This window comes from Bicyclus anynana, chromosome 1 (assembly GCF_947172395.1).
Source record: "Bicyclus anynana chromosome 1, ilBicAnyn1.1, whole genome shotgun sequence".
Classification (NCBI taxonomy): Eukaryota; Metazoa; Arthropoda; class Insecta; order Lepidoptera; family Nymphalidae; genus Bicyclus; species Bicyclus anynana.
In genome coordinates, this window is record NC_069083.1 from 6410226 (window position 1) to 6436755 (window position 26530).

The 26530-nt window shown below is 36.5% G+C and overlaps 3 protein-coding genes and 2 non-coding genes across 8 annotated transcripts; 1 reads left to right on the plus strand and 4 right to left on the minus strand.

Annotated features, from left to right (window-relative positions):
• Positions 1–1223: 1223 nt before the first annotated feature.
• Positions 1224–18124, minus strand: LOC112043011 (N-alpha-acetyltransferase 35, NatC auxiliary subunit). Of its 4 annotated transcripts, none has more exons than XM_052888694.1 (14): positions 18105–18124; positions 16598–16680; positions 15918–16069; positions 15063–15286; positions 14283–14463; positions 11484–11673; positions 10986–11167; positions 10123–10344; positions 7613–7753; positions 6497–6660; positions 5138–5327; positions 3450–3607; positions 2183–2276; positions 1224–1373 (listed from the first exon to the last, which is right to left on the minus strand). In XM_052888694.1, the coding sequence occupies exons 2-14, from the start codon at positions 16674–16676 to the stop codon at positions 1233–1235; spliced, it is 2118 nt and encodes a 705-aa protein (XP_052744654.1). In that variant the 5' UTR covers positions 16677–16680; positions 18105–18124; the 3' UTR covers positions 1224–1232. The 4 variants fall into 4 exon arrangements, with proteins under 4 accessions (XP_052744654.1, XP_052744602.1, XP_023934017.1 ...); XM_052888642.1 differs by lacking the exon at positions 18105–18124 and adding an exon at positions 17541–17639; XM_024078249.2 differs by lacking the exon at positions 18105–18124 and adding an exon at positions 17459–17619.
• On the minus strand, positions 12866–13058 carry LOC112043049 (U2 spliceosomal RNA). Its single transcript, XR_002886651.1, has one exon. It is a non-coding gene; the product is annotated as a U2 spliceosomal RNA (small nuclear RNA).
• LOC112043048 (5S ribosomal RNA) lies at positions 13279–13397 on the plus strand. Its single transcript, XR_002886650.1, has one exon. It is a non-coding gene; the product is annotated as a 5S ribosomal RNA (ribosomal RNA).
• Positions 18125–18394: 270 nt separating the features above from the next.
• Positions 18395–22570, minus strand: LOC112043010 (uncharacterized). The gene is made up of 6 exons (XM_024078248.2): positions 22337–22570; positions 22078–22178; positions 21680–21827; positions 20578–20670; positions 19909–20066; positions 18395–18676 (listed from the first exon to the last, which is right to left on the minus strand). The coding sequence occupies exons 1-6, from the start codon at positions 22401–22403 to the stop codon at positions 18470–18472; spliced, it is 774 nt and encodes a 257-aa protein (XP_023934016.2). The 5' UTR covers positions 22404–22570; the 3' UTR covers positions 18395–18469.
• A 342-nt stretch (positions 22571–22912) lies between these two features.
• LOC112042996 (uncharacterized) lies at positions 22913–26521 on the minus strand. The gene is made up of 8 exons (XM_052881666.1): positions 26365–26521; positions 25604–26179; positions 25328–25496; positions 24947–25187; positions 24427–24574; positions 23868–24191; positions 23626–23794; positions 22913–23201 (listed from the first exon to the last, which is right to left on the minus strand). Exons 1-8 carry the CDS (start codon positions 26435–26437, stop codon positions 23027–23029), a joined length of 1875 nt encoding a protein of 624 aa, XP_052737626.1. The 5' UTR covers positions 26438–26521; the 3' UTR covers positions 22913–23026.
• Between the last annotated feature and the right edge of the window lie 9 nt (positions 26522–26530).

The window sequence follows — 26530 nt, forward strand, 5'->3', positions numbered from 1 at the left end:
AGCATCTTCACTAGCTCTGTAAGGCGATCTGTCACGGGATTTCCCGCCAGTTTCAGAAGTAGGCAAACTCATTTTGGTGGCAATGAAAAACTGAAGTACTCACGATTGATACAAAAGCGTAGGCACAGGTGCTAGCTGCGACACTGTACAGCTGGATCACAACTAGACGGGTAACTCGCATTCACCGAACACTGAAATCAGTTTGAAGCGCAAGATTAACACAAAGAAAAGGCGGATTAGTTTGGGAATAGGATGGCTGACTGACCGTACCTTTGCGCTTTATTAGTAGTAGGTAGCATCCACCGTATATCTCCAGGCTTGATGTGTACTTTTATCCAGTTGATTAGTTTAGTCTTCGTAGATTTCCGTCGAAACAATACGATGTATCCAGACGATCGATGGTTCAAATCTTGATAGAATTTGGCGTAGAAGGACCAATGTTCCGGCCGTGGCTCTTGATGGTCGAAGAAATAAAAAGGCCGGAATAACGTAGACTCAGCTTTTTACTTTTGATTTGTGAATTAAAATACAATATTACAAAGTGATGTTAATTTTAGCGCATGGTTTTAGGTTAGAATGACATTGACAGATAATTTCTTTTTTTTTTTTGACATTTTTTAAAAGAAACGCAATGCACAGAGCTAAATAAAATAAAATCATAGAGTAATGCTTCGACAATACTAATATTGCAAAGTTTGTGATGCTGATCTCTCTGTGTCTACTAAACCTATTTTGAAATTTTTTTTACCACTAGAAAGCCAATTTTAAGTGTCATAAGCTACATTATCCCCGTATGTTCACGGAAACGGGAACTACGCGGGGTGAAACCGCGGGCCGGCGACTAGTTTTTTATATATAGTTTACGTTTGTTGAAGCTTACTAAATTTAAGCAACACTTTCGTGGCCTTTGTCCTGTCTAAATCCTTAGATCCTTCCTTTAAATTAGTTTATTTCAAGTAGACTTAGTTTACAAGCACAGTTTTTTACACCGTTCAACTACACAAAAAGGTATTTTTACCGACGAACCCCATTACATGAAACATCACAAACACAATTTTTATAATCGCATTAGATCGTTGATCATATACTTTGATAGACAAGAAACGTCTACCGAGGCAGGTCTATATGTAATTAGTCTTAGGTAGAAACTCAACCATCGGAAAAATTCTTTTGGATGGGACCTAATGCCCAAGGAACATTGTAATATAAAAACTTAACAAATATGACATTATTTACACTAATTTTATTATTGGGAAGTGTCTATGAACAGAGAAGTCAAATTCAGGTGGCACGGTGGAGTCCTGTTTGTGACCGCCCGCTAACAATTTTAAAACCACAAAATTTGTTTTGGCTACTTTCAGAAGGTCGTTTACCTGCAAATAAAGAAACATATTAAATAAAAAAATATATATAACAAAGGACATGTACCAATTTTGTATGGAGGCTGGGCCTTTATTCCGAGTGTCAACTAAGTAGAACAAAATTTTTATCATAAAAAGAACATAAAATATAGGACTTACAACCAAAAATATTTTTTTTTTTGACACCCGCTTTTTTTTAAATTAATTAATAAAATGTATTTTTTTCATTAGCTGACAACATCAATTAAGAATTTTTATCATGGCAACATGCTTGTAACTCACACCCTGACAGATTGTCAGTGATCTTCACGTAGTAGCGTTCGTTTATGGCGTTTTTAAAGCAGTTTATGGATTTTTTTTTAATGCTTTTCTGTCTGCGATGTATTTCTATTTAACTCGTGTCTTATTGAAATTTGACAATATTACATGACATTGACAGTTTACGCCGGATATGAATTGAATTCCAGGTGTTTTTATTGTCTGTTTTGAACACTTTTACTGTATTGTCTGTGTTCAATTTGTAGACAAGGGAGTGAAACAAAAAAAATATTTATCTAATTAATGCGGTTTCCAAAAATTCTGAAAATTATTTTCTCAACAGCAATTTGTATCCGTAAAAAATACTATCGACCTGCTTATAAATTATAAATAATAAAGGCCCATTTTGGGACATGTCATTTATCGCCGAATTCAAATAATCAAACAATACAGAGAGACCACTGTTTCTAGGGATAGAAAAATATTTGTTGGATGGTCATCTAAGGCAAAATATTCATTAGGTAACGGCTTAGTGCCTAGTAATTACATTAAATAGTTCTTACTTCGTGGTCTGGTATTGAAATAGTTTCCAATAATGACCGCGCTTGCTGGAAAAGTTTGCATCCGCCTAAATATAAAATTACAGGGTTTTCGTACCTGAAACAATAAAAAATAAGTTATAAACACTATAGTATACTTTTATAATACTAATATTTTAACAGACTAGTCGACCAAATAAGCAAATGGCCCTTGACATATTGGTACGTTTAATTGTACAATTAAAAATTAATATACATAAAATACCTTATTTAATTATTATAATAATGATAATAAACAACATCTAGGAAGATGGTATATCAAATAAATCGCGCATATAATGGAACGTAAACGTAACCTTCCCTTCCCGCACTCCTCTCTTCCCCGCACCTATCAATCTTTCATTATTTCCTCGTCCTGTGACCAATAAAGACAAGAAAATTCAAGAACGCTTAAAACTATTCGTTTTCTTTTGGTGTGCTCAAAGTGTCAGTGACAATAAACAGCTGCTCATCATCATCAAGTTGATCAATAAAACCGCTAGGAATAAGAGAGCGTAACGTGGAGAACGAAGAAGAAAGAAAATAGAAGCCATTAAAGGTCAGTCCTTTCAATTCATTCTTCATATCCTATCCGAGAAGTTTCTACAGTCCACTGCTCTTAAAAAACAATTAAAATACATTATTTACGCTCCACATATATTTAAAACATTGTCACCTAATAACTGAAAAAGGCAAAATCGTTAAATATATGCCCTACAATACGCTGCCCTGCGTCCATCAACCTCGACTTTGTTTTATAATGCCTTTACCTGCCTATAACACCACAGTGTATGAATGGAAAGAACCTAACTACAAATCAAAGAGTATTGAGTCAAAATTTTCGTATCTCCAGGGAGAACCGAGTTATTGTAAAAAAAAAAACTGAATTCAACCCTTTTTCAAGGTGGCGGTAAATGCACATAGAAATTGCATTTCTAAGTCGAATTTTCTGACCTACCGACTGTAACAAGAAGAAATCGAGCAGGTTAGTGACTTGTGAAAGTAGATGCATCATAAGGAAACTCCTTAAGCCTACACCCCAAGTTACAAATTCCGGGATCTGCTCCAGTTTTCCTCTGGGGACCTGGTAATGGGGATATTTCATTTTGGTTTCATTCGTGATAAGAAATGTGAAACTCAATAATCTTTTGTTCGACGACCAAGTTTTCTTTTTAATCTGCTTGTGAAATTTATTTCACTATCATCATAATATAAGATGACAAAAATGATAAGATAATCTGTCAGTGCTCACTGCAAAGGTTGCGTCAGCTCCAGGAACTCGTGGTAGTGCACTTGCGGCGGCGTCAGCACGGACAGCGGCGCGAACCGGTGCTTGTAGCGCACCGCCTCGTTGTCGAACTCGGACTGCGGCTGGCGGAGCTTGCCTTGCAACTTGAATGCGACTAGAGCCTGCGGAGACGAAAAAACCCTAAATGAAAGACCTATGTTATCAAAAGTATGTACTGGTAGCTATGAAAAGTGCATACTGTATGGCTGTAAAAATATTTAACAAATTACCTGATGACATTGGAAAATTAAGCTTGCCTCATTATAAAATGAAATTGAATAAATGGCTTATTGATAAGTGCTACTACGACCTTAAGGAATATTTGACTTAACTTTTTAATGACATTCTTACTTTTAATTCTAATTTTTGTATTATTTTGTAATTGTAACTTTATAATTTTATAATTTTCTCGTTTAATTTGGTAATTATGACTGTTTGTGTTATTTTTTTTTTTTGTAATTTTATATCTTTTAATTTAGTACTGTGACTTTTTAAATTTGTAATTGACTGATTGTAATTATTTTTTTTCTCTTAATTTTATTTCATTTATTTTAGTAATTGTGACTGTTTGTATTTTTTCCCTGTATGTATAATATTTGCAAACTATTAATTTAGTTGAATATTGTAAAGAACAATAATTCTTGCAAATAAATGATTATTATTATTATTATTATTCAAATGAATTAAACTCTCACGCCCAGTACAAAATAAATATATATAAAAAGCCAAAGGGAAAATAAATAAACTTACTTAAATACGCAAAATAAATAAACTTAAATATACATTACATAAATACATATTATTATTATTATCATTTTGGGTAAAAAAAATATTCTTCATCATCATCATTATCAGCCTGTTTCAATGGCCCACTATAGGGCCTCGCTCCTTATAAAGGCATATTTAATAAACGTATTTACATAAAAAAATAGGTACTATTTGTCTGTAAAGCCAGTTTAAGGACGTTACTTTAACAAATTGATAAAAGATTGCATACTTTAGTTAATTAAAAGTTAAAAATAATTTGATAAATCATGCCCTGTAAGACAGTACTTTACTACGTGCCACTGCAAACCGAATACGCTAAAGTTCATTTGTTTTTTGACAAGACCTGTGAGTATTCGTCTAAACGGTGTACGTAATTATGCAGTAACAACCTTACCTACCTTTTCAGCCGATAGACGTCCACTGCTGGACATAGGCCTCTGCATGAACTCCAAGCTCCAAGGCGTCGAGCCGCCAGAATCCAGCGGCTCCCTGTGACCCGCTTGATATCCTCGATCCACCTACTGGGGGGTCGATTAACACTGCGCTTTCCGGTGCGGGGTCGCCATACCAGCATCTTGGGACCCCAACTTCCATTGGCTCTTCAAACTAGTTGCCCTCCCTATTGCCACTTCAGCTTCGCGACTCGCAGAGCTGTCAGACACATTGGTTCGTCTGCGGATCTTCTCATTTCTGATTCGATCATACAGAGGAACTCCAAGCATAGCTCGCTCCATCGCCCGCTGAGTGACTTTGAGCCTTCTAATAAGGCCCATAGTCAGCGACCAAGTCTCGGATCAGTAGGTCATCACTTGCAATACACACTGTTCGAAGACTATATTTACATTGCTAATAATATTTACATTGTATTTATTGTTAGACCGTACCTTATAATACCCTCCGCACATGTTCTGCATAACTTGACACATGAGCCCCTCCCGCGCGTAGGGGCGCGTGCGTTTCTTCTGCTTGCGCACGCCGCTCTTCTTCACATCGGCCTTGCGCGTCTCGCTTGCGAGCCCCTCCGCGCGCCCCAGCGCCGACACCAACCAACCGTACAGAAACTCATACAAATACCTAAAAACAATTAAAGAATCCAGCTAATTATTCACCACGAAAAAAGACAAAAAGGCACATAGTCATACAATAGCTGCAACATCGAAAATATCGCTCTCTCATTTGTCCCATCGCAACGATCAGGAAAGATTTCTACGTCGCCAATATTGGTCGAAAAACACTCTGTCTTTGTACAAGCTTTTATAAAGTTTCACCAGTGCCGTTGTGTCTGTAATCAAATCTTGCAAATTAAGTTTGATCCACTCCCCGGTTTCCGACTGAGCTGGGATTTTGCATGTGTAAATTAGATGTCAATGCCATATTATTATGTTGATCTGATGATGGTGTTGGAAGGTGATCATAGGAACTTCGTAATTAAACGACGCAACCACATCGAGTTTGGGCTAATTTGCATCTTCTTGACGAGTACTTTGATACAAACTATATTTTAACCAGGGTCTGATGATGGTGCTGAAAGGTGGCCATAGGAACTTCGTAATTATCCCATCCACCCTATCAAGTTTGGGCTCATTTAGTTTGTGAAACTGCTAAGAAGTAGCGGCCTCAATTTAGGTTTTTCTTTTTTAATCAAACTATAGGCTTTTTACCGTGAAATAATTCCAGGACTACGTGTAATGTCAATGATGTGATCTGAAGTATCAATTGGTACTTCAGATTGTATTGGTCACGTCATAAAATCCTAATGTTATTTATCGCATGCTAGCTACAACGTCTGTCAATCTGAGGTGAAACTGTTAAGCCTGACGTGACACAACAATCGCAACAATAACTTGGCATTAAACGTTTTAGTAATAATAACCTGGACACCGTCATAGTAACAACCATCGTGGTTAACTCTGAACACGAGGCGTACTTTTGTGCTGCCTTAACAGTGTTATTGCAGCTCGCTATATTGCAACTACAGAGTAGACTACGTTTGGTGCGGACTATACGCTATTCATTTTCATCATCATCATGTCAGTCGATATACGTCCACTGCAGGACATAGGCCTTTTAAAGGGACTTCCAAACACCACGATCCTGAGCCGTCTGCATTTAACGAATCCCTGCGACTCGCTTGATGTCGTCAGTCCACCTGGTGCCATTCCAGCACCTTGAGACCCGAGACCGGCTCTTCCTTCCCACACCATTGCCACTTCAGCTTACTTAGAAACAAAGATATGACTTACCAAAATATATAATGGTATTCGTGCACACTGTATAGCTCTAGCTCGAGACCGGACAGCAGGTAGGCGATCATGAGCCGCAGCACGTGGTACAGGATCCACGTGGTGAAGTATGGTCGTAGCACGGTGCACAACGCGCCGCTCACTAGCGCGTCTACACTCTCTGCCTGTACAACAACGATATCTACCTATACTATCCGCATAGGAGACCAAGTGTGATCAGCCCTGGTATTTTTGCCGGAATCCGAGCTGCAGCGTAGGGCCCCAAGGCGTTGCCAGGAGGAGCGACCGGATGTCGACCAATGGCAACGGAGTCGTCTCAGTCCCTTTTTCTCTTTTTCTTTTGTTCCAACGCGATAATAGAAATAGTGATGTTTGCGTTTGGTCCACTAATGGTTAATATTTCTCTTCACAGGGCAGGGATGAGAACATTAAGGAGTATAAGTACGTAAAAGTAAGTATAAGTAGGAGTATCACTAAATGAGAGTAATAATTTGTGTAATGAGAGTATATTGTGGTATAAAAGATGTAGTGACCGAAATCGAGATAGGTATGCTTAGATGCTTTGGGCACGTAGAGAGGATGAATGAAAGGAGATTTACAAGGCGAGTATGCACGGAAATGTTGGGGGCCCATCCAGGCTATTCTAATAAAAGGTTGGGTCAAGATAACCCTTAACTGACGAACTTTTATGAAAAAATATATAATAGATGATTATGAGATTATGTCCTGCAGTGGACGTAATCTCCTGATATGATGATATAATAGATGAGAATGGGAGTACCAAGGGAGATATAAAAGGTTGTAAGTGGAAGCACGTGATCAGTGCCTACTCTAATGGGAAAGATGCGAGAAGAGGATGGTATGTAATAGTTGTGAAGAGTCCAACAAACCGATTCCCCCCGGATTACCGTCCCAAACTTATTCATTATTGTAATGAATATGATGTATGGATATATGAGAAACCATACCACGCGGTATGAATTTCCTTTTTTTTGGTTACCCCTTCGCCAATATTCCAACCTTCGCCACTGATGTGTATGTTCTCTTTACGTGTTATGGCGTTGATCGCATGTTAAGCCTATAGGAGAGCCGCACGTTATTCATGTAAGTCCTCACCTCCTCTTGCAGCGCCGCGAAGTCATCCAGCAATACCGCGATCTTGTCCCGCTGTCGCGCGCGGTTGTGTCCGCACACCTGCACCAACATGGCGAACGGTCGGACGCAGCGCAGCAGGAAGTTCTCCACGAACTCGCGCGCCTTAAATACAAGACATAGCAAACATGACAATCAAATTTTTTTTTTATTCATAATAGACTTGCGCTTGACTACCTCAGACCAATTATAGAAGGACCTGTATCACACTCATAGTCACGAGCAAAGTTTTCTGTCATTTTCTGAGTTAAACGAGCTTAGATTTGGTATATATCTTATACTAAACTAGACGTTTTACCCGTTTTTTACACCATTTAACTACACAAAAACATTTTTACGGAGCTCTTTAATCGACGAACACGATTACAACTATTTAACATCGATTCTATAGAGACAGTTTTTATAATCGCATTAGATCGTTGATCATATACATTTGACAGATAAGTAACGTCTAGCGAGGCAGGTCCTATACAATAATTGGTCTGAGTTGACTACAATCATGCCTGGTGGAAAGCAATGATGAGGTCTAGGTTGGAGCGCGCTTGCCTAGAAAATGCCTATTCACTCTTGTCTTGAAGGTGCACAAATTATAAGTGTTAGGAAACACAGAAGCTGGAAGGGCATTCCACATCTTCGCTGTTCTTATTAGAAACGTCGATGCGAAACGTTTTGTGCGAGTCGACTGGACATCGACAACAAAAGGATGCCAATTTGCACGGTGTCTCGCTGTTCTGTGGTAGAATGGCGATGGAGGGACTAGATTAAACAGCTAGCGGACGCCCGCGAATTCGTACGTCCTTACACTCGCTAAATCCAATCTTATCTTAGCTCAGCGGCATTTGCCGTGAGAAAAATAAGACAGTTTACTGATGTTGATACAGCTAGGCTTGTTTATTTTGCGTACTTTCACAGCGTAATGTCTTACGGTATTTTATTGTGGGGCAAGGCTGCCGATATACAATCTATATTTGTACTTCAAAAAAGAGCAATTCGAGCAATATATCAATTAAAATCACGCGAGTCCCTTCGTCAAAAGTTTAAAGAAATAGGTATACTAACAGTAGCCTGTCAATATATATATAACAGTATAGTATATGTAAGACAAAATATTAATTTGTACAAACGAAAAGGAGATTTAAACCCACGTCTTACTAGACACGGGCATAAGTTAGTTATTTCTGCATATCGTCTCCAAAGAGTAAAAAAATCTTTTGTAGGTTTGGGTGTACTCTTCTATAATAAGATCCCCAAGACTGTGATGGACCTGCCAATGCATAGCTTTAAGCAATGTGTTAAAAAACATTTACTTAGTCGAGGGTACTACAACATTGATGAGTTCCTTAATGATAAAGATGCTTGGAGGCCGTTGGATCAGCTTCCACCTTCACACAGAAAGTAAAACTATAAGAAATGTAAACAGTAATTGTTATTAATTGTAAATTATAATACTGTATGACTTTTTCAAAAGAGCAACTGTTGAGTTTCTTGCCGGTATCTTCTCAGCAAAACCTGCCTTCCGAACCGGTGGTAGAATCTTTACAAATAGTCAACTGACGTGTCAAAAGTGCTTGTAAACTGAGCCTACTTGAAATAAATGATTTTTGATTTTGATTTTGATTTTTAACGGATGTCTACTTGCTATAAACTAACCTCCCTAATAATCACAACTTTGTTTGTCTAAGACCAATTACCTTGGGACTTGCCTCGATAGACGTTAACAATCTGTGATTATATTATAATCACGATCTAACGTGTTTATGAAAACTGTTTTATTAGAATAGATGTTTCATTGTCGTAATCATTTTCGTCGTGTTGTGTTAAAACAGTGTGTTAAAACAACAAAAAAGATTTTTTTTTACTTTAACGGGGCAACTGCCTCATTCCCAAATCTACCATAATAATGGAAGACTTTAAGCATAACTTTCTTCAAATCTTGAAAAGAAAATCTAAGTTGTAGAATGTTCTCGTATCGAAAAGTTCTCTGGTAAGATTCCTCTGCGCATTCGACTCCTTCGTTGTTACATCTGGCCCATACTTCTATATGGATGTGAAGCCTGGACAGTAAAAGAGGACATCAGGAAACGTATAGAAGCGTTCGAAATGTGGGCTTTTAGACGCATGCTGGCTATCAGTTGGACTCACAAAGTGACGAATGCCGAAGTTCTGCGACGCGTCAATCAGAAGCGTGAACTTTTGCAGACCGTCAAGACGAGAAAAGTCGCGTATCTAGGGCACGTGCTACGACACGAGAGATACGAGCTTCTACAGCTCATCTTGACGGGAAAGGTTGCTGGTAGTAGAGGCGTTGGTCGCAGGAAGAAGTCTTGGCTGAGAAACATCAGAAAGTGGACCGGGATCGCGAGCGCCGCACAATTATTTCGCCTTGCGAAGGATAGAGACGAGTTCAAGAAACTGACTGCCAACCTTCGCTAGTCGGAGAGGCACCTTAAGAAGAAGAAGAAGAATGTTCTCACCGGGGGGTTGGCACCGGCCAGCTTCACCGCCAAGCTGGGCGGGTTGACGAAGCTCCTGACGGAGTCGCGCAGTATGTCGAGGAAGGCGTGCGGGCGCTGCGGGCCCGCGCCGGCCAGCAAGGTGGACGCGGTGGCGCCGGGCGACGGGCTGAGGTACAGCAGCTGCAGCGCGGAGCGGGACAGGATGCACGCGCGGTGCCGGCTGAACTCCATGAAGAAGTCCTTCAATAAAAAAAAAATTGTTTATTAAGTTTTAACTTACCTTATCAGCCGATAGACGTCCACTGCTGGACATAGGTCTATTGAATGGACCTCCAAGCCATACGGTCTCGAGCCGCTAGCATCCAGCGGCTCCCTGCAACCCGCTCGATATCCTCGGTCCACCTAGTGGAGGGTCGATCAACTCTGCGCTTTCCGGTGCGGGGTCCCCATTCCAGCACCTTGGGACCCCAACGTCCATCAGCTCTTCGAACTATGTGACCAGCCGATTGCCACTACAGCTTCGCGACTTTATTAACGAAGTCGGTTTACGGAAGATAATTTTACGTCATGAACTGAATAAAAATCCTGCGCATCCAACCGTTCGATTATTTTTTGCTCTATCTAATAATATTACTAAACTACACAGGAAACCAGATAATGACGGCCTCAAGGGCAAGGAGGCATAACCCTACCTGTATTTGTATCTAGGAAGAGATGACCTGCCTGTTGCCTGCTAGTTTTTGTAATGTTGCGTGAACTCTGATAATAAAAATTGTTTAAAATAAAAAAAGTTTGGCACTCATTGAGTGGGGGACGTTCTTTGGCCGCTGATTGTGCATCCATAGGAGATCGATGATGTCAAGTAACATACATCAACATACCAGGGCAGTATGAAAGTTGGTGGCCGAAGTGATCTTCCAGGCGTGACGCAGTCGCGTGACGAGCTCGTCGCAATACTGCAGCGCCTCTGCTCGCGGCTTTATGCGCGTGTACCGCGGGAACGTGGGTGGTAACAGGCGTTGGTTGACCATGGGCTCAAAGCCCATTGGGTTTGGAGAGTCGGCTGGAACATACATCATCATCATCATTATCAATATTCGGCACACTGCTGAGCTCGAGTCTCCTCTGAGAATGAGAGGGGTTAGGCCAATAGTCCTAACAATTTAATATTGCATTTTTCAATTTTAAAGTTTAGCTACGTCTTGAGTATAAGACCGCGTTTAAGGGACACATTTCGAGATCTATTTACCAAAGAAATATTATTTACTGCAAATCCGAATTTAAATTGTAAAAGATTGATTTTAATTGTAAAAGAGTATAAACCTATAGTTATGGAAAATACTCCCGAGCAGCCTGTATAAAAAATTATATCTACTTACATTTCTCTAACGGCTGGGTTCCTTTTCCCACAGTCCTGATAATGACTTTCATCATTTCGGAACAGCCGTTCAACAGTGCGACGCAGTCGGCACCAGACTGGGAGTCTCGTCGGGTGATCAACAGCAGGGCCTGGTAGAACATTCTGGTGAATCGGATCCTCGCTGCTAAGGCCATCCATAATTCATTGGTCTGGAAAAAATAATGAATAAAAAAAATAGATAAACGTAATCAAATTTATTGAATACTACCGGATGCTCGAGATCGTAAAAAAGTGATTTGTTCTTGTCATCAAAAGTTCTGAAAGAAAATTATACTCCTGGCCAATTATCAGTACATAATACATAATACAAATAAAAGTGTCTGTCTGTGATTTAAAAATAACTGTATTTTATTATGTGCAAACAAGCTTCTTTTTTAATTATTTTTTTGTCTGTCTGGGGCTGGGCTAATCTTTGGATTGGCTCAACCGAATTTCATAGGGCTTTCACTGGAAGTTAGAGGAATAGAGCAACATAATACATATAGGCTACTAGCCTTCTAGCTTATATATTTGATTATATATCTCTCTCGGCGTCGTGTTCCTCATTACTGAGGGTCGTGACCCCTACCACACATTAATGGCTTTAATTTTTGATTATGTTTTAAAATCTAAATTATAATTATTTTAACTTGACATAACATAACGTGTAATTTAATTATTTTAACTTGGAACTTAGAAGACATTAGAGGTGAGGCGTATATACTGGAGCAGGTCTTAACACTATGTTTGTTGGAAGACGTATGGCGTACGAGTACGGAGCCAATATTTGGAGTCCCTGATTTTAATCCTTATTTTAAAAACATAATGTTTATTTGTTTTAGTATGATTATTTATCCGCTAAAGTAACAAGTTAATGTTACCCGACAGTATCATGAGGTAATATTAAAAGAAATAACTAAATAATAAAATTAAATTGTAATATTGAAATTAAAGACTGAAATATTTTTATTGCAAATTTTTTTCTTTTTTTTTTGTGGATTACAAAAACCGAAAATAGTTGAATAAAACAATTGAGAAAAACAAAATAAAAAGACAAAAATGATTTTCTGTTACCCGGGACCGAACTCAGGATACCTAGTTTATTGTACCTTGCGTACATACCACTGGTCCAAATGACCATGTAGAACTCAGTTGAAATTAATGTACGCTTATCAGATAATATGATGTAAAATCGCTGGCCACTGAGTATTTAGGAGTACGTATCTATTCTATAGGTCCTAATGGCTCGTACTTCTAAATACTCGTGGAGCTAGTCTTTGGAGCGCGTCTCTCGGCGTACTCGTACTCGTAATACTCAGTACGCGTTTTAGCGAGTACGACTCACCTCTTGAAGACATAGAAATTCTGTGGGCCGATCCCGGCGGCACTGCAATGCCGGGCCGACCCGTGACAGGAGTGGAGCGAGCCCCGAACATCCCGTCAGTTTACAAAAATCAGTTTAATATACTGGTCCCGCATTGCGGGAACTTTCAGATATTAAGCTGAAAAGAACAGATACTACACTTTGATCTTAGCCAAAAGGCCGAGAAGCGATACCATAACCAAACTGTTCAGGGAAGGTCATTCAACTGGCGAACATCTCCTCAGCGCGATGCAAAATAGCGCACACACTGTACAGCGACATCTGTCAGATGTTTACCGGTGCGGTGTGTAGTTGCTTGTCGTTGAGTTAGTTCTTAAACTTTCCACAGTGAGCAGCGCCAAGATTGACTGGCTGGATGTGACTTCAGATTAATCTTTTCACACAATTTGTCGCCAACGTCCATACCATGTTGAATACACCGGTTCTCGTCCGATCACCGAAGTTAAGCAACATCGAGCGCGGTCAGTACTTGGATGGGTGACCGCCTGGGAACACCGCGTGATGTTGGCTTTTTTAAAGGTTATTTTGTATAGTCGGTACGTCATACAAATAATTATCTTGGTTTCATGCAGAATCAGGATTTGAGAATTTAGAACCAAACATTTTTATGATCTCACTACCGTTCCAGTTTCCGCCAATACAATAAGATGCTGTTCCTGCGCGAACTGCACAGGTATACCGCTGAGATACATACACCGCGCAACCTTAAGCCTGCGAGACGACAATACGTTTGGCAAAAACTATACCTTAATAAAATATAGCAGACACCTTGGTGTTTCAGTGGTAATAATAATAAGGGAGATAAATGGGGATGATGACTAGGTTTGAATATATTGATTTTTATGATATATTCGGGTAAATAGGGACAATGTTAACTAATTTATACATAAAAAGCAAAGATTGTCTGGATATTTGCAAAATAAATGAGATTGTAAAATTTCAAAATCTATTAAAAATATTTTATCGTAATTATATAAAAATTCATACAGTTTTAGCTTCCTTACATTAAATGTGATATTTTTTAATAAATGTCCTATAAACATAAACGCACAAATAACAAAGATATTAGTAATTTTGTTTGAACGCACATACAAATCTAACGATCATTACATTGCCTACGACGTCATTAGTTCGTGCCATTTTGTATGGGGCGTTTTTCAGGGATCTTAAGTCTGACCCTTTAAATCCCTGTAGCTCCGAAAGTAATGATTGTAGATACCTTGTTTCTTTTACAAAATTATAAAAAACTGTCATCATCCCTATTATAGCCTATTCATAGGAAGTTAATAGTGAAAGAATTTTTCAAATCAATCCAGTAGTTTCTGAGTTCTTTCCATTCAAACAAACAATCTAATCTTTCCACTTTATAATATAAGAATAGATTAATAAGCATACCTCATCTTCTTGAGACCTTGCTTTCTTATTCAGTTCCTCCTCTTGCTCGCGAAGCATTGCTATGCATTTCTGTTCACTCACTTCTAGATTTGCATTGTATGTGTTCCCAACTTGGGGATTTGAGCCCAAGCGGTAACCATAGCCTATCGGTAGAAAATCTTCCTCTTCAAATACTTGAGCTCTGAAATGTTTATGAACTAATCAACACCAAAACGAACGACCAAAATGAGCGAATGTTACTTGATAATGTAGTTTTCTATTGGAGATGGAATTTTCTAAATCGGTTTTGTGGTTTAGCTATAAAACAGTATCAGGCAAATAACAAAATCACTTTCATTTATTTATATATCGAGTATGTATTATAAATTATGTACCTGTGTACCTACCTAAAATATTTAAAAGTTATTGTTCTTAGTAAAAAAGTACTAGCAGACGCCCAGTTCTACTAAGAACCATGTTCCAAGAATATGGGGATATTCTTCAGTGAAAATCAGTGAAAAAGTTAATAAGTAGTAGTAGTAGTTTCAGACCCAATGCAAACAAACTAACAGTCAACATTTTCCTCTTTATAATATTAGTATAGTACTCCCAAATGAAACCTAAGACTCACTTACAACTATTATACTATATAAAAAAATTAATGTGCCACAACTAAAAGAAAACCCTTAAGCTCTCCCTCTCAATGTCCGTTCGCCTTGCCCGATTACACTTTTCAAATCACAAAAGCTTACTCCCCAAGTCAAATGTGAGTCAAAAAAGTAAAAAAAAAAAATAACTTACTTGTTAATACAATCTCTAATGCAATCCAGTAGCTTATAAACAGCGATGCAGAAGGCTTTTAATGTTTTGTTTATAATTGAATGTGGTTGATGTAGATACAGGTTGGTGAACACTGTCTGTGCGAGAGAATGTCCCTCCAACCACGACACTATACATGCCACAGTGGCATCTATGACTCCAATGATCTCTGACGGCTCCAAGTCATCTATTTTTAGTTTACCACACTGGAAAATTATTTTTTTAAAGTTTTGGGTTAATAAAATATTTTTGGTAGTAACAGACGCCTGTTGGAATCTAAGCTTTATTTACATTGACTTTAACAAAACTTTACCAAAAATTAGATGAATAATGAAAATAAATCAACAGTCTAAAATAAATAAAATCAGTCCTTGGGTCTGTATTCTATATGAATTTTGTAGGCACTATTTCTGGAATGATTATTTACTGACAACCATGGTCAGTTACAACACCCAAGGTACTGTTATTTTCCTTTAGGATGATTTATGCTAGACAGATGCACGGCACAGCCCAGTTCTGTGAATACATTGAAACTTTACACTCATTTTGTATGAAGCAGTTCATATCACACCAAGCATGATGTGAGTCAAGTCCAAGCCCATATAACAATGTAGTCATGGCGCCACCATACCCTTGCCTCGGCCCATCATAAACTAGTATGTAAGACACATCAATACATCAATGTAAGACAATGGTCAATTCAACATAAATCATCCCTCGTTTAACTCCCATAAGATAGTTTAACATAACAGCAGCAAGAAGGTTTGATTTCCTTACAATAGTAAATTATGATGTTTTAGAATAATCATACAACATTATGGTTATTCTGAAACTTACCTCAACAGCTTGCTGAAAGTTGAAAGGTTTAGGATTTCCTCTATTACACAACATCCCAGCATCCATTTTCGGGTCCATCATCTCAATGGCAGACATGGCCTCAAAAAGACCAAATAAGTGACCATCATGTAGTAACTCACCTAACTCTAAATCTAAAAAATAAATTCACACATTTATAACTAACTAACTAACATTTAACTAGCAGATGCCGCGCGGTTCTTGTTTCCGTAGGAATATGGGGAAAAAATATAGCCTGTAGCATTTAGAGAGTGTAGCTTTCCAACAGTGAAAAAATATTTCTAATTGGTTCAGTAATTTCAGAGCCTATTCAAAACAATGAATTTTTTCCTCTTTATAATATTAGTATATATAATAATCATAAAAACAAGCAATAACCTAATAAAGGTGTGACCTATGTGCAGTGGCGTGCATAAGTTTTTAACTAGGGTCCAATTATTCTGTGGTCTAACATAGGTTTGTAGGTCCTTAGGGTAGGCAGTGCTTTTTTGCATCTACGAAGTGCTATTGCTATTCTGCTAGGCATACACGAATTATGGAGGTAAATGTTTAGGGATTAAATGTCAGTTATTATTGTACAATTAAACTTCAGTGCTAATCATTCATCCTCCAGCTAATATTATACTATGCAAATAGCAGAACATATTATACTCAATTCATACCTTGTATGTGTTTAAAGAAATCTGTAGTTATATCAACCCAATTGTAGGTAACTTCAGGCGTAGTTGGCAATGAGTCCATAGTCCTACAAAGAAATAACACATCCCATACATTATTAATAATACCTACAATCTACATAAATACAATATTCATCCTAATTATTTAGACAAGAGTGTAAAATTATAGACAGTGTATTTACATTTCATCTTAAACAACTACAAGATCAAAATAGCTCACAATGAAGTAAGATTATATGAAATAAAGCCACCTATTTGAAAAATTGAAACTAATTTGTGAATTCAGTTTTTCACAAATTCTGTGGGAACCATGGATTTTCCCATATAAAAGTAGCCTATGTGTATATCCAACATATAGTCTATCTCAGTTCTGAATTTCAGCCAAATTAATTCAATAGTTTGTGTGTGAAAGTGTAACCAATATTAATACAAACTTTTGTATATATATTACTAAGACTTTAATTGGTTAAATTTCCAAGGGTGGCTAAATGTGGCATTTACAGAAGCTTGTAATATTTACACACAATATAATGCTAAGAAAGCTATGGCATAGTGTCATATTTAATTAATATTACAATCATACATGCATTATTGTTTGTAAGTAAAAAATATTATAAATAAATCATTGCATATCAATAGCGTTAGTTCACGAAGGCAATATTGGGATAATGAGTTTAGATGTTTGGCGTAGGTACTTACATGCGAAAGAATCCTTTACATAGGTTATAACATTTATGTAGTGTAGTGTACATTAGAAGATTGATTAGACGTGATATTTAATATATTTTTTCAGCGAAAGTAATTACAAAAAAATTCAATAATATAACATGCAGTAATTCTACTAACCGGTCACCATCGTAAAAATCATCAGTATCACCCATTTTTAGTTAACTTATATTAAATATGAAATTTAAAAATGTATTATTACCATAAAATTTTAGGTAAAATCACAGAAAAATATTAATTTCACTTTTTTCAACAACTGAATGGAGCCGCTTCTACTTGACAGCACTTGACAGTTGACATTTGATTTCTTTGAGAAATTGAGAATACAAGCATGACAAATGACATTGACAATCAACTGATAGTTTCTTTTTATTACCTCTTTAATACGGCCCTGGAGACCAACCCAGAAAATACTCTTGGAATATTGTGATTTAACATTTTTTTGTGTACTAATCTGGCTCTATTACTTTGAATTCTAATTCTTATCAGCCCAAGTCAACAAACACAAATAAAATAATTTCCAATTTTTCCATACTTTCGTTTTTATTTACCATTATTTACAATTTGGTTATCTTTATATACGAGTCAGACAAGGCACAGGCTCACAATAAGTAAAAGTATCCTATTAATTTGTGGGCTCAAAGAGTAAATTGGCTTCACCAAACTTAAGAAGGATAAAAGTAAATAACAAAAATTCAACCGACTTCAAAAACACAAAACGTACCAGCTAAACTAAAAAGCGAAAAATAACATCATATTACGTTACCTGCTGACCACTTTGATTTGGCGGTGCTAACTCGGTGATGTATTAATTCAAGCCATGTAAGAATATCTAAAGATGAAGGTTTTTCAGACAGTTCTTGCATGTACTTAAGTCTTTCAGAAATGACGTGCGCCGCAACGCACCGTGCGGCATAACATTGCTATCTATAAGCTATCTATAGGCACCCTTATGAAGTAAATAATTAACTATAAAAGATTAAACTAAATATTTTTCAATATTCATATATTGATATACCTACGAGTATACTCGTAGAACTTTAAACAAAATAATAATTTTAAATTATCCATGTTTTATTTTTATTCATACATAAATACAATCACAAATAGGTACTTAAATAAATTAAAATATTAAATATATCTAATACTATTTTTAATAAAGGATTTCTCCGGCATCGTTCCCTGTTCAGTAACGGGATCGTACACATCGCTATCCACTTGGCCAGATTCCGTCGTAGTATCCGGGGAGCCGGGTAATATAATATTAGAATCCGATCCACTTGGTTTGGTTAAACTAACGCCACCTGCACCCATATCCATGCAGTCAAAATGTAGAATCTAAAAACAATAAAATAATAATTAATCGCTCGATCTAATATTCGATCGAATCGATTTAATAGTTATAATTAGGGTTAGTTTAGATAGGACTGCATGTCCTATCTAAACGAAAGAATTCAGTATTGTTACCGGATGTTATCAATATTCTGACAGCCGGATACAGTCTGTGACACGTGACGAACACGATGTCAATATACCAACTATTGCATTAACTAGTCTATAAATACAAGCCTTTTGTGACAGTCGGGCTCATTCTAGTATTACAGCGAGAGTAAAATGGTACTAAGTAGATACGGTATTCAATTAAGTGAAAGTAATTAATTGAGTGATCAAATTAGTGATTAAGTAAATCACGAGGGTGTGCGTGTACATTACAGTTAGGCACATACAATGGTTCTTTTTTGCAATTGCCAATTTTTTTTTCTATACAAGTTAGCCCTTGACTACAATCTGACTTGATGGTCTGTGATGTGATCCATGGTGGAACCGTGATCCATGGTGGAACCGTGCTATATTCTTAGGAGTAGGATGAAAATCCACACCCCTTTCAGTTTATACACGACATCGTACCGGAACGCTAAATCTCTTGGCGGTGCGTTGCTGAAAGGCCATATTTGGCCATTCAGAAAACCTTAAAAGGCCGTGGATCGAACCTAGGACCTCCGACTTTTAAATCCACAGCGCACACCACTGCGCCACGGAGGCCGTTAGAATTTTATTTAACAACATTTTTTTGTAGCGACCAGTGTTGGATTAAGTAAAGCCCTATGCAATTTTCCCATATAGGCCCCCCTGTCCTACAGAACTACAAATAATTATTTAAAAAAAATAGACAACCAATAGCTTTGATACAATTACGTAGCACCTGGTCGCAATAAACTTGTAACTAAAAGGATTTGAACGGTTTTTACCAATAAATTATGAGTTACTTATATTATAAGAGGAATAGTTGAATGAGTATAATTGGGATAAAGTTTTTGGGTACATCTGATGAAATCTATCGATAATTGTTGGAAGTGCAGAAAAAAGTCGAAGACGCTTTGAGTCAAAATATAACAAAGCAATGCTCGGTGGGATATTCCGCGAATAAAGAAGGGCACTTCGTAGACGCGGCTTTCTTCTAGCCTATACAAATAAAGAAGTAAAGTTTTTGTGTTGGGTTAGCTCTGGATCTACTGGCTAAACCAATTTTGATTTTTTTTAAATTCTATATTATTTGTAATATTACTTACCACTATTGGCGCTTTATCGATTCTAGTATCCATGTCCATACAAACATGCAACTTCTGATCTACTACAGTGACGTCAAAGAGTCTGACACACATGTCAACTAAGCCGGGCGGCAAATATGGCACAGGCACCGGTACACAGAAAGGCGGTGGGTTTCGAGCTGAAATAAAAAGTTCACAACTAAGTAAACCTGATTAAATATGCAGATTTTTTTTTTCTTAGCATACTTCAGTATCATGTATTTTATTATTGTTTTATTATCTAATCTATCTACCTATTTTTATATATTGTATATCTACCTATTTTTTTTTTAAATAATTATTATAATTTTGGAAGTCGGTTTAAATTCTCGTGTCACGTATTTGTGATCGCATACTTTGAGTACTTAGAGAATTTATTTTTATTTTTTACCCTAATTTTTTTAATCGCTATTTTAGCATTTTATTTGAAAGCAAGTATAAGAATATATTTGTATTCTGAATACAGCTTATGAATACATTTATATAGAACATAAACAAAATTTAATTAACACATGCACCTACCAATTGGAAGTGAAAGGAATCATTATTAATATACCTATTTCCTCAATATAATGACGAAGGTAGTTAAACTAAACTATTTCTATACACCGTTATAATTAATTCGTTACTTCGAAGAAATGCTTTACTCACTTGAAAAGGAATCCCTCAGTACGCTTGCATTATTCATAACAACTTCGAACTCAATGGTGGACTGCTGAGGTTCATATGTCAAAATACCGCATGCTGGAAATTAGAGCATTCATCATTATTATGATTATTTAAGGCTCAGACCAATTATTGTATAGGACCTGCCTCGCTAGACGTTACTTTTCTGTCAAAGTATATGATCAACGATCTAATGCGATTATAAAAACTGTATCTATAGAATCGATGTTAAATAGTTGTAATCGTCTTCGTCGGTTAAAGAGCTCCGTAAAAATACCTTTATGTGTAATTGAATGGTGTAAAAAACGGGCAAAAACGTCTAGTTTAGTATAAGATATATACCAAATCTAAGCTCGTTTTCCTCAGAAAATGACAGACAATTTTGTTCGTGACAATGAGTGTGATACAGGTCCTTCTATAATTGGTCTGAGACTATAGGTGACCCTGTAGTGCTACTCCATATTAGCAGAGTAGATATGGAGCTTACATTCACCTTGCTGCTCCAATGCAGATTGGTGGGCTTAGGGTGTTAATAACTAATGATATTGTCCGGTACTGACGGCTTAACGTACTCTCCAAGTCACAGGGGTGTAATAACATACTTCTCAACACCGAGTTGAGAAGAAAGAAAACTCAGTATCTCATAGCCATAGGCGTATTTAGCGGGGGGCCGGATGGGCCGTGCCCACCCTAGAATGGTCCAGTACCCATCCCAGAATTCTGGGCTACTGATTTAAAATTCTATGATGGTCGCCAAAATACAAAATATACCTACAAATAAAAATCAATATAATCAAACCAGTTTTAGAGTCCAGCGTCCACAAACATTGTAAACGAAATTTCTGTAGAGTGTCGACTCTCCTCAGCGGCATGCCAGGGGCAAGGCCCACACTAGGAAATAATTCTAGATACGCCAATGCTCATAGCCCGATCCAGGATTCGAACTCCTCATGTAAGTTGTAATGAGTATGCATTGCAAGATGTCGGTCTATTTTATGGTTAGTGGTTTTTCATACATCAAGTTGTCTGTTTCCCACTATCAGATTGTTTTGTCTATTGTTATATACGAGGATATTGAAAAGCTTACTTTGTCTGTCTAAATTGAGGGCTTGAACCCGAATACCGGTACAGCATTTGCAACGCATGTCCACACATTTGCACGGTCCGCCTCGAAACGGTAATCGAAGAAGCCAACCCGGCTTGTACCAAGGCCTGGGCATCATAGTTCTAATAGTCTGAAAATTAAAAAAATATAAACCTATTTGAACCTTAATAATTTACAACTGAATTAAAAATTAAAAAGTGCTAAAGTATCTAGTTATTGGGTATCTAAATGCCTCTAGATACCCAATAACTTTAAAGATTATTAGAAGTTACACTTTGAACTTTTTATCTCAGTTAAAATTTCTCTTGGACAACTGACTTGCTCCTCAATCCAAAAGAAAACACCAGTCATAGGGTATAATCAAAATCATAAATGGTTACCTTATTCGTTTCCAAATCGTAATAAACAGAAAAATCAGCGACGTCCATCGCATTATCTTCTTTTATACTTTCGAAAAATAGTCTTTGTTTCGATGAAACGCCTGTAAAGAAAACACAAAACAAATACTTACAAAATGCAATGGGCACTCAAAATAATTCAATATTTTCATACAAAAAATTTATGAAGGAATTTTAAATAGCGAGAGTCACTGAAGAAAAGTAAGATCAACAATTTCACGTGAATAAAAATAACACTTACCACTTACGCCGACCGTTACAGCACAAACAACAAAAAACAAAAACATCTTCGCCACTTTCAATTTCATTTTTTCCAAATTCGTACAGTGTCCTGCGCTTATTGTTGCGACCTCAAGGGACTTTATCGAAGTGACTATACGACGGTGTTACGTCAACTCATCGATTGAGATTCAATAGCTATTATTTGTATGCAAGATATACGATGCACGATCGCCAACTGGCTTGCGGGACTTTCTAGAGAAACTCCTTCGCATACGGACGCTCCACCACCGTTAAGTCATTAAATATCCATTTTTGCTGGAGTGGACAGACTATTTTCTCTTTCATTTAGAAAATGTATGGGGAGACCGTAATGGGAAATAAATGACTCCATGTTTCGATGTGGACATTACTTATGCTAAGCTGCAATCTATATTCGATCATGTACCTATCTGTCACGGATCCCTGTAATCAGTGTTTTCAAATAGCTAACTTTCTTTAATGCAAACAACATTGACTTGCTAATGTATGTGGTCGATAAAGATTATCAGAGCGTAATAAAACAAAGTAATATAAAATCAACTTGTACTAGAATAAAAAACTTTATTTTAACACTTTTAAATATTATTCTAATCTTATACAAACTACACAATAAATAAATAAATAATCTTAAGTTACACTCTATTACAATAACATTAAATACAGTAGCATTTTATTTATCTTCATCAAATATTTCTAATAGTGATCGCACTATATTAGTTTCATCGTATTCTTCTATATCGTCTTCGCCTGCGTCGACAACTGCATCCACTCCACCTTGAGGATTAGGAATAGAAATTCCACCGTTCTCCTCTGGTCTCATCATAGCTATTCCATTTGCACCCATTCTGTATAAAAACAATTTTAAATTACACACAATTATAACAATTATTATGTACTTTTTGCACATATATTTGATTATGACATAGATATATTATTCGAAATAAGGACATTAAAATAATAATTATATTTGGACTTATCGTCGGTCATAAATATAGGAAATTTAAAAATTCTTCTGAGAGTATAATTAGGTAATTAAGTTACTACTAAAGTGTTATTTAGACAACATTGCTATTTACGATTTGATTTGACTGACGATTTGATGATTATTTATTGAATCTAGATACTATTCACGTACTTGAATCATATCTATAAGCCATTAACATTTAAATTTTCTGACGAAAGATTAGGCTCAGGATTCAGATTGGTTATGCTAGAAAATAGATAAACATGTTATTTTATATCTAAGAATTCTTTAAAGCATTATTTTACCTTAAGCAGTCAAACGCGAAGTTAAACAATTGCAACGATCGCCATTTTCCATTCATCGCTAAACAAAAGTGAAAGTTCCTTCCGGGAAAGAATATGTTGTAAAATTGTGCGCAGACTTTTAAATTCGTGAGTCTCGGTGGACTTATGCATATTGGTCTTGGATTTTTTCCTGAAATCAATATCAACAAATGTAAATTTACTCGATCATAAATTTTATGATAAATATGCGATTATTTACGTACCTGAAACGGAATTTTCGTAAAGTACTCTATCATTGAAAGACATCGCAACATCAAAGGCGAAGTCACCTGGATGATATGTTACTTTCATACATGCTTTTTGATTGAACAAATCCATCAAAAATCCTGTACAACATTTGCAAACGCCTAGGCTACAAGTACATCTTCTTGATGAGTCTTGCTCTCCTCCTTGACTTTGTCTTGCATAATGTGAAATGTTTGATATATGTCTCAAGTTGAGACGTTCAAACAACAGCAACGAACTATCAGGTACTTCAATATTTCTTAATCTATCAACAGTGCTGTTAAAGTCTTTGAAGGATACCACTGCAATAAATAGTATAAGTAAAATCATGGTATTTTTTTTAAATTACCCGAAAATTTACCGTGTAGATATCTGATAAGACTAGAACATTAAAATCTTACATTACATAACATGCATTAAACGAATTAAAATATTTAATTTCAAACCCTGTTAGTCACTGAATTATCGTCCACAATAATATTTGTAATCAAAATATAAATTAAAGATCATGAAAATCAGTCAAAACATATTTCTTACCGTTTCCACAAACAGAGCTAAGGAACACAGTCACTATAAAAAATAACTTGGTATACATTTCCATCTTAAAGCCCAATGCGACGAAGCTGTGCCAATGCTTGTAGTGCAAGTAAGATAGTCGGCCCATTAGCCGGCCAATTCGCCTTAATTTTGAACCGGTTCAATGGTGATAGCAAGATCTGATTATCACGGGATTTTACCACTTTCACATAATGAGCATGTTTACACTATCACAAGCTTTAATCTTTAACTTATCCTTACATGTGCATCCTCTCCAAGCCAAGCCAATCTACGTGTGTTTAACCTTTACGTCGGTTTTTATACGCAATTCCGTGAGTTTACTCGCTAATGTAATACTTACTTTAAAATGAAAAGAAAAGTTGTACAAATTAAACATTTAATAAATTAAATAAATTATGCACTTAAAACAAATAAATTACTAAACAGTCTATGTATTTTAATTAGTCTTTATCTTGTATGATCTAATAATTATCTCATACAACATAAAAAAAAATCCTTATTCTAATAAATTTCCTACAGCGTCTCCTATAGCATCTAATGGTCCGCCTCCTCCTCCGAAAAGTCCGCCATCTGGTGCTCCAAATATTCCATTTCCATTGCCGCCAGACAATATTTGTCCGGCAGCGTCTAAGATGGTTCCATCATTGGTAGTACCACCATTTCCGAATAAATTTACTGGCTTAGGACCCGAAGATACTGGTTTCGGTTTTAGTCCAGTCTGTAAACCAGCCGACCCTAATCTAAAAAAAAATTAAATTCGTGGTGAGATATTATTATGTCAGTATCTATATTTAAACAATATTTATTGTTAAAATAAAATCCTTTAAGAATTTTAAATACTGATTGTTTTTATAGGACAATAATATTTCTTAAAACTTACCCAAAACATCTAAAAGATGCAGAGTAAATAGGGAAGGTGCCAATGTCTGCATTAATGTCTAGACAGGCAAATGCATTTCCATTTCTAATACGTATGTTGCTTATCTCTGCACATATACGGACAAATGGTGCTCTTCTGGGATTGAAACATATAGGCGGAGGATTACTGGCTGAAATTTTAAACGTCAAGTTATTATATTTAATTAATTATATATTGTTCAGGTAATATCTGTATAGATATTTTTATAATTAACTCCAAGAAAAAGATAATTATTACCTGAAACTCTACGCCGTACAACGGTGTTATTATTTACGGTTAATCGCACATCAAATACAAAATCTTCAGGCACAAATGATATATTTCCACATGATTTCATTCTAAAACGGTCCAAAAACGCTCCTGTGCAACATCCGCACTGACCATTGTTACATGTACATGGAAATCTGGTAACTTGACCAGTTACTTGTTGCACCGGTCCATCTGGCAGCCCATCTTGAAGTACTGGTGGTTGTGTAGCAGTAACCACGGGTGCAGGTGCTACAGCGGGTACTGATGAAATTGGTTCATCACTTACAGCAGGTACTGATGAAATTGGTTCATCACTCATAGCAGGTACTGATGAAATTGACTCATCACTTATCAAAGTACTATCCACAGAGACGTTTACTTCAGTGCCGTCATTCACAACTTCTTCAACTTCATTTTCATCTTCTGCAGCTACGTGTATAGGTATAGTAACAGTCACAGGTGATTTAAGCACTGGTGTCGGATTTAAAGCTTGATGCCAAACTGCTCTAGGTACTTTGATATTTATAACGCTATAGGGACGATCATATTTTGTTATAAATTCTCCTGAAAAATTTAATTAATACTAAGAAATAAATACTTTCACTATTAATAGTAAACCTAATAAATGTAATCAGATGTAAAATAAAAAAAATACATTTTCATAAAAATCTCCTTGAGTTCTGCTAAAATATAAAGTTAAAATGTTCCAATGAAATATTTTACCGTACTACAACACTAAAAATACGTACCATGCCTAGCAAAACAAAACGAAAGAAAGTGAATACTAATTATGATTGACAGCAGTTTAAGGTGTATAGACATTCTAAAATTAGTGCGCAATTACTATTACAACAGCTTCGACTGGCTTACCAGTTGAAATGTTGGTGAAACATGAAACTTCCATCTATTTAACTG

What these genes read in the sequence shown, in the direction of transcription:
- LOC112043011 (XM_052888546.1), bottom strand. Translation starts at nt 17,364, where the DNA reads ATGTACACTACACTACATAAATGTTATAACCTATGTAAAGGATTCTTT. An exon ending in ACTTTCAGCAAGCTGTTGAG is followed by an intron (nt 15,287 to 15,917) that starts GTAAGTTTCAGA and finishes ATAATTTTCCAG; the next exon opens with TGTGGTAAACTAAAAATAGA. An exon ending in GAGCTGACGCAACCTTTGCA is followed by an intron (nt 2,277 to 3,449) that starts GTGAGCACTGAC and finishes TTATTGTTTCAG; the next exon opens with GTACGAAAACCCTGTAATTT.
- LOC112043010 (XM_024078248.2), bottom strand. Translation starts at nt 22,403, where the DNA reads ATGAAATTGAAAGTGGCGAAGATGTTTTTGTTTTTTGTTGTTTGTGCT. An exon ending in ACGATTTGGAAACGAATAAG is followed by an intron (nt 21,828 to 22,077) that starts GTAACCATTTAT and finishes TTTAATTTTCAG; the next exon opens with ACTATTAGAACTATGATGCC. An exon ending in ACTGAGGGATTCCTTTTCAA is followed by an intron (nt 20,067 to 20,577) that starts GTGAGTAAAGCA and finishes TTTTTATTTCAG; the next exon opens with CTCGAAACCCACCGCCTTTC.
- LOC112042996 (XM_052881666.1), bottom strand. Translation starts at nt 26,437, where the DNA reads ATGTCTATACACCTTAAACTGCTGTCAATCATAATTAGTATTCACTTT. An exon ending in GCATCTTTTAGATGTTTTGG is followed by an intron (nt 25,188 to 25,327) that starts GTAAGTTTTAAG and finishes ATTTTTTTTTAG; the next exon opens with ATTAGGGTCGGCTGGTTTAC. An exon ending in CTGTAGGAAATTTATTAGAA is followed by an intron (nt 24,575 to 24,946) that starts TAAGGATTTTTT and finishes ACCGGTTCAAAA; the next exon opens with TTAAGGCGAATTGGCCGGCT.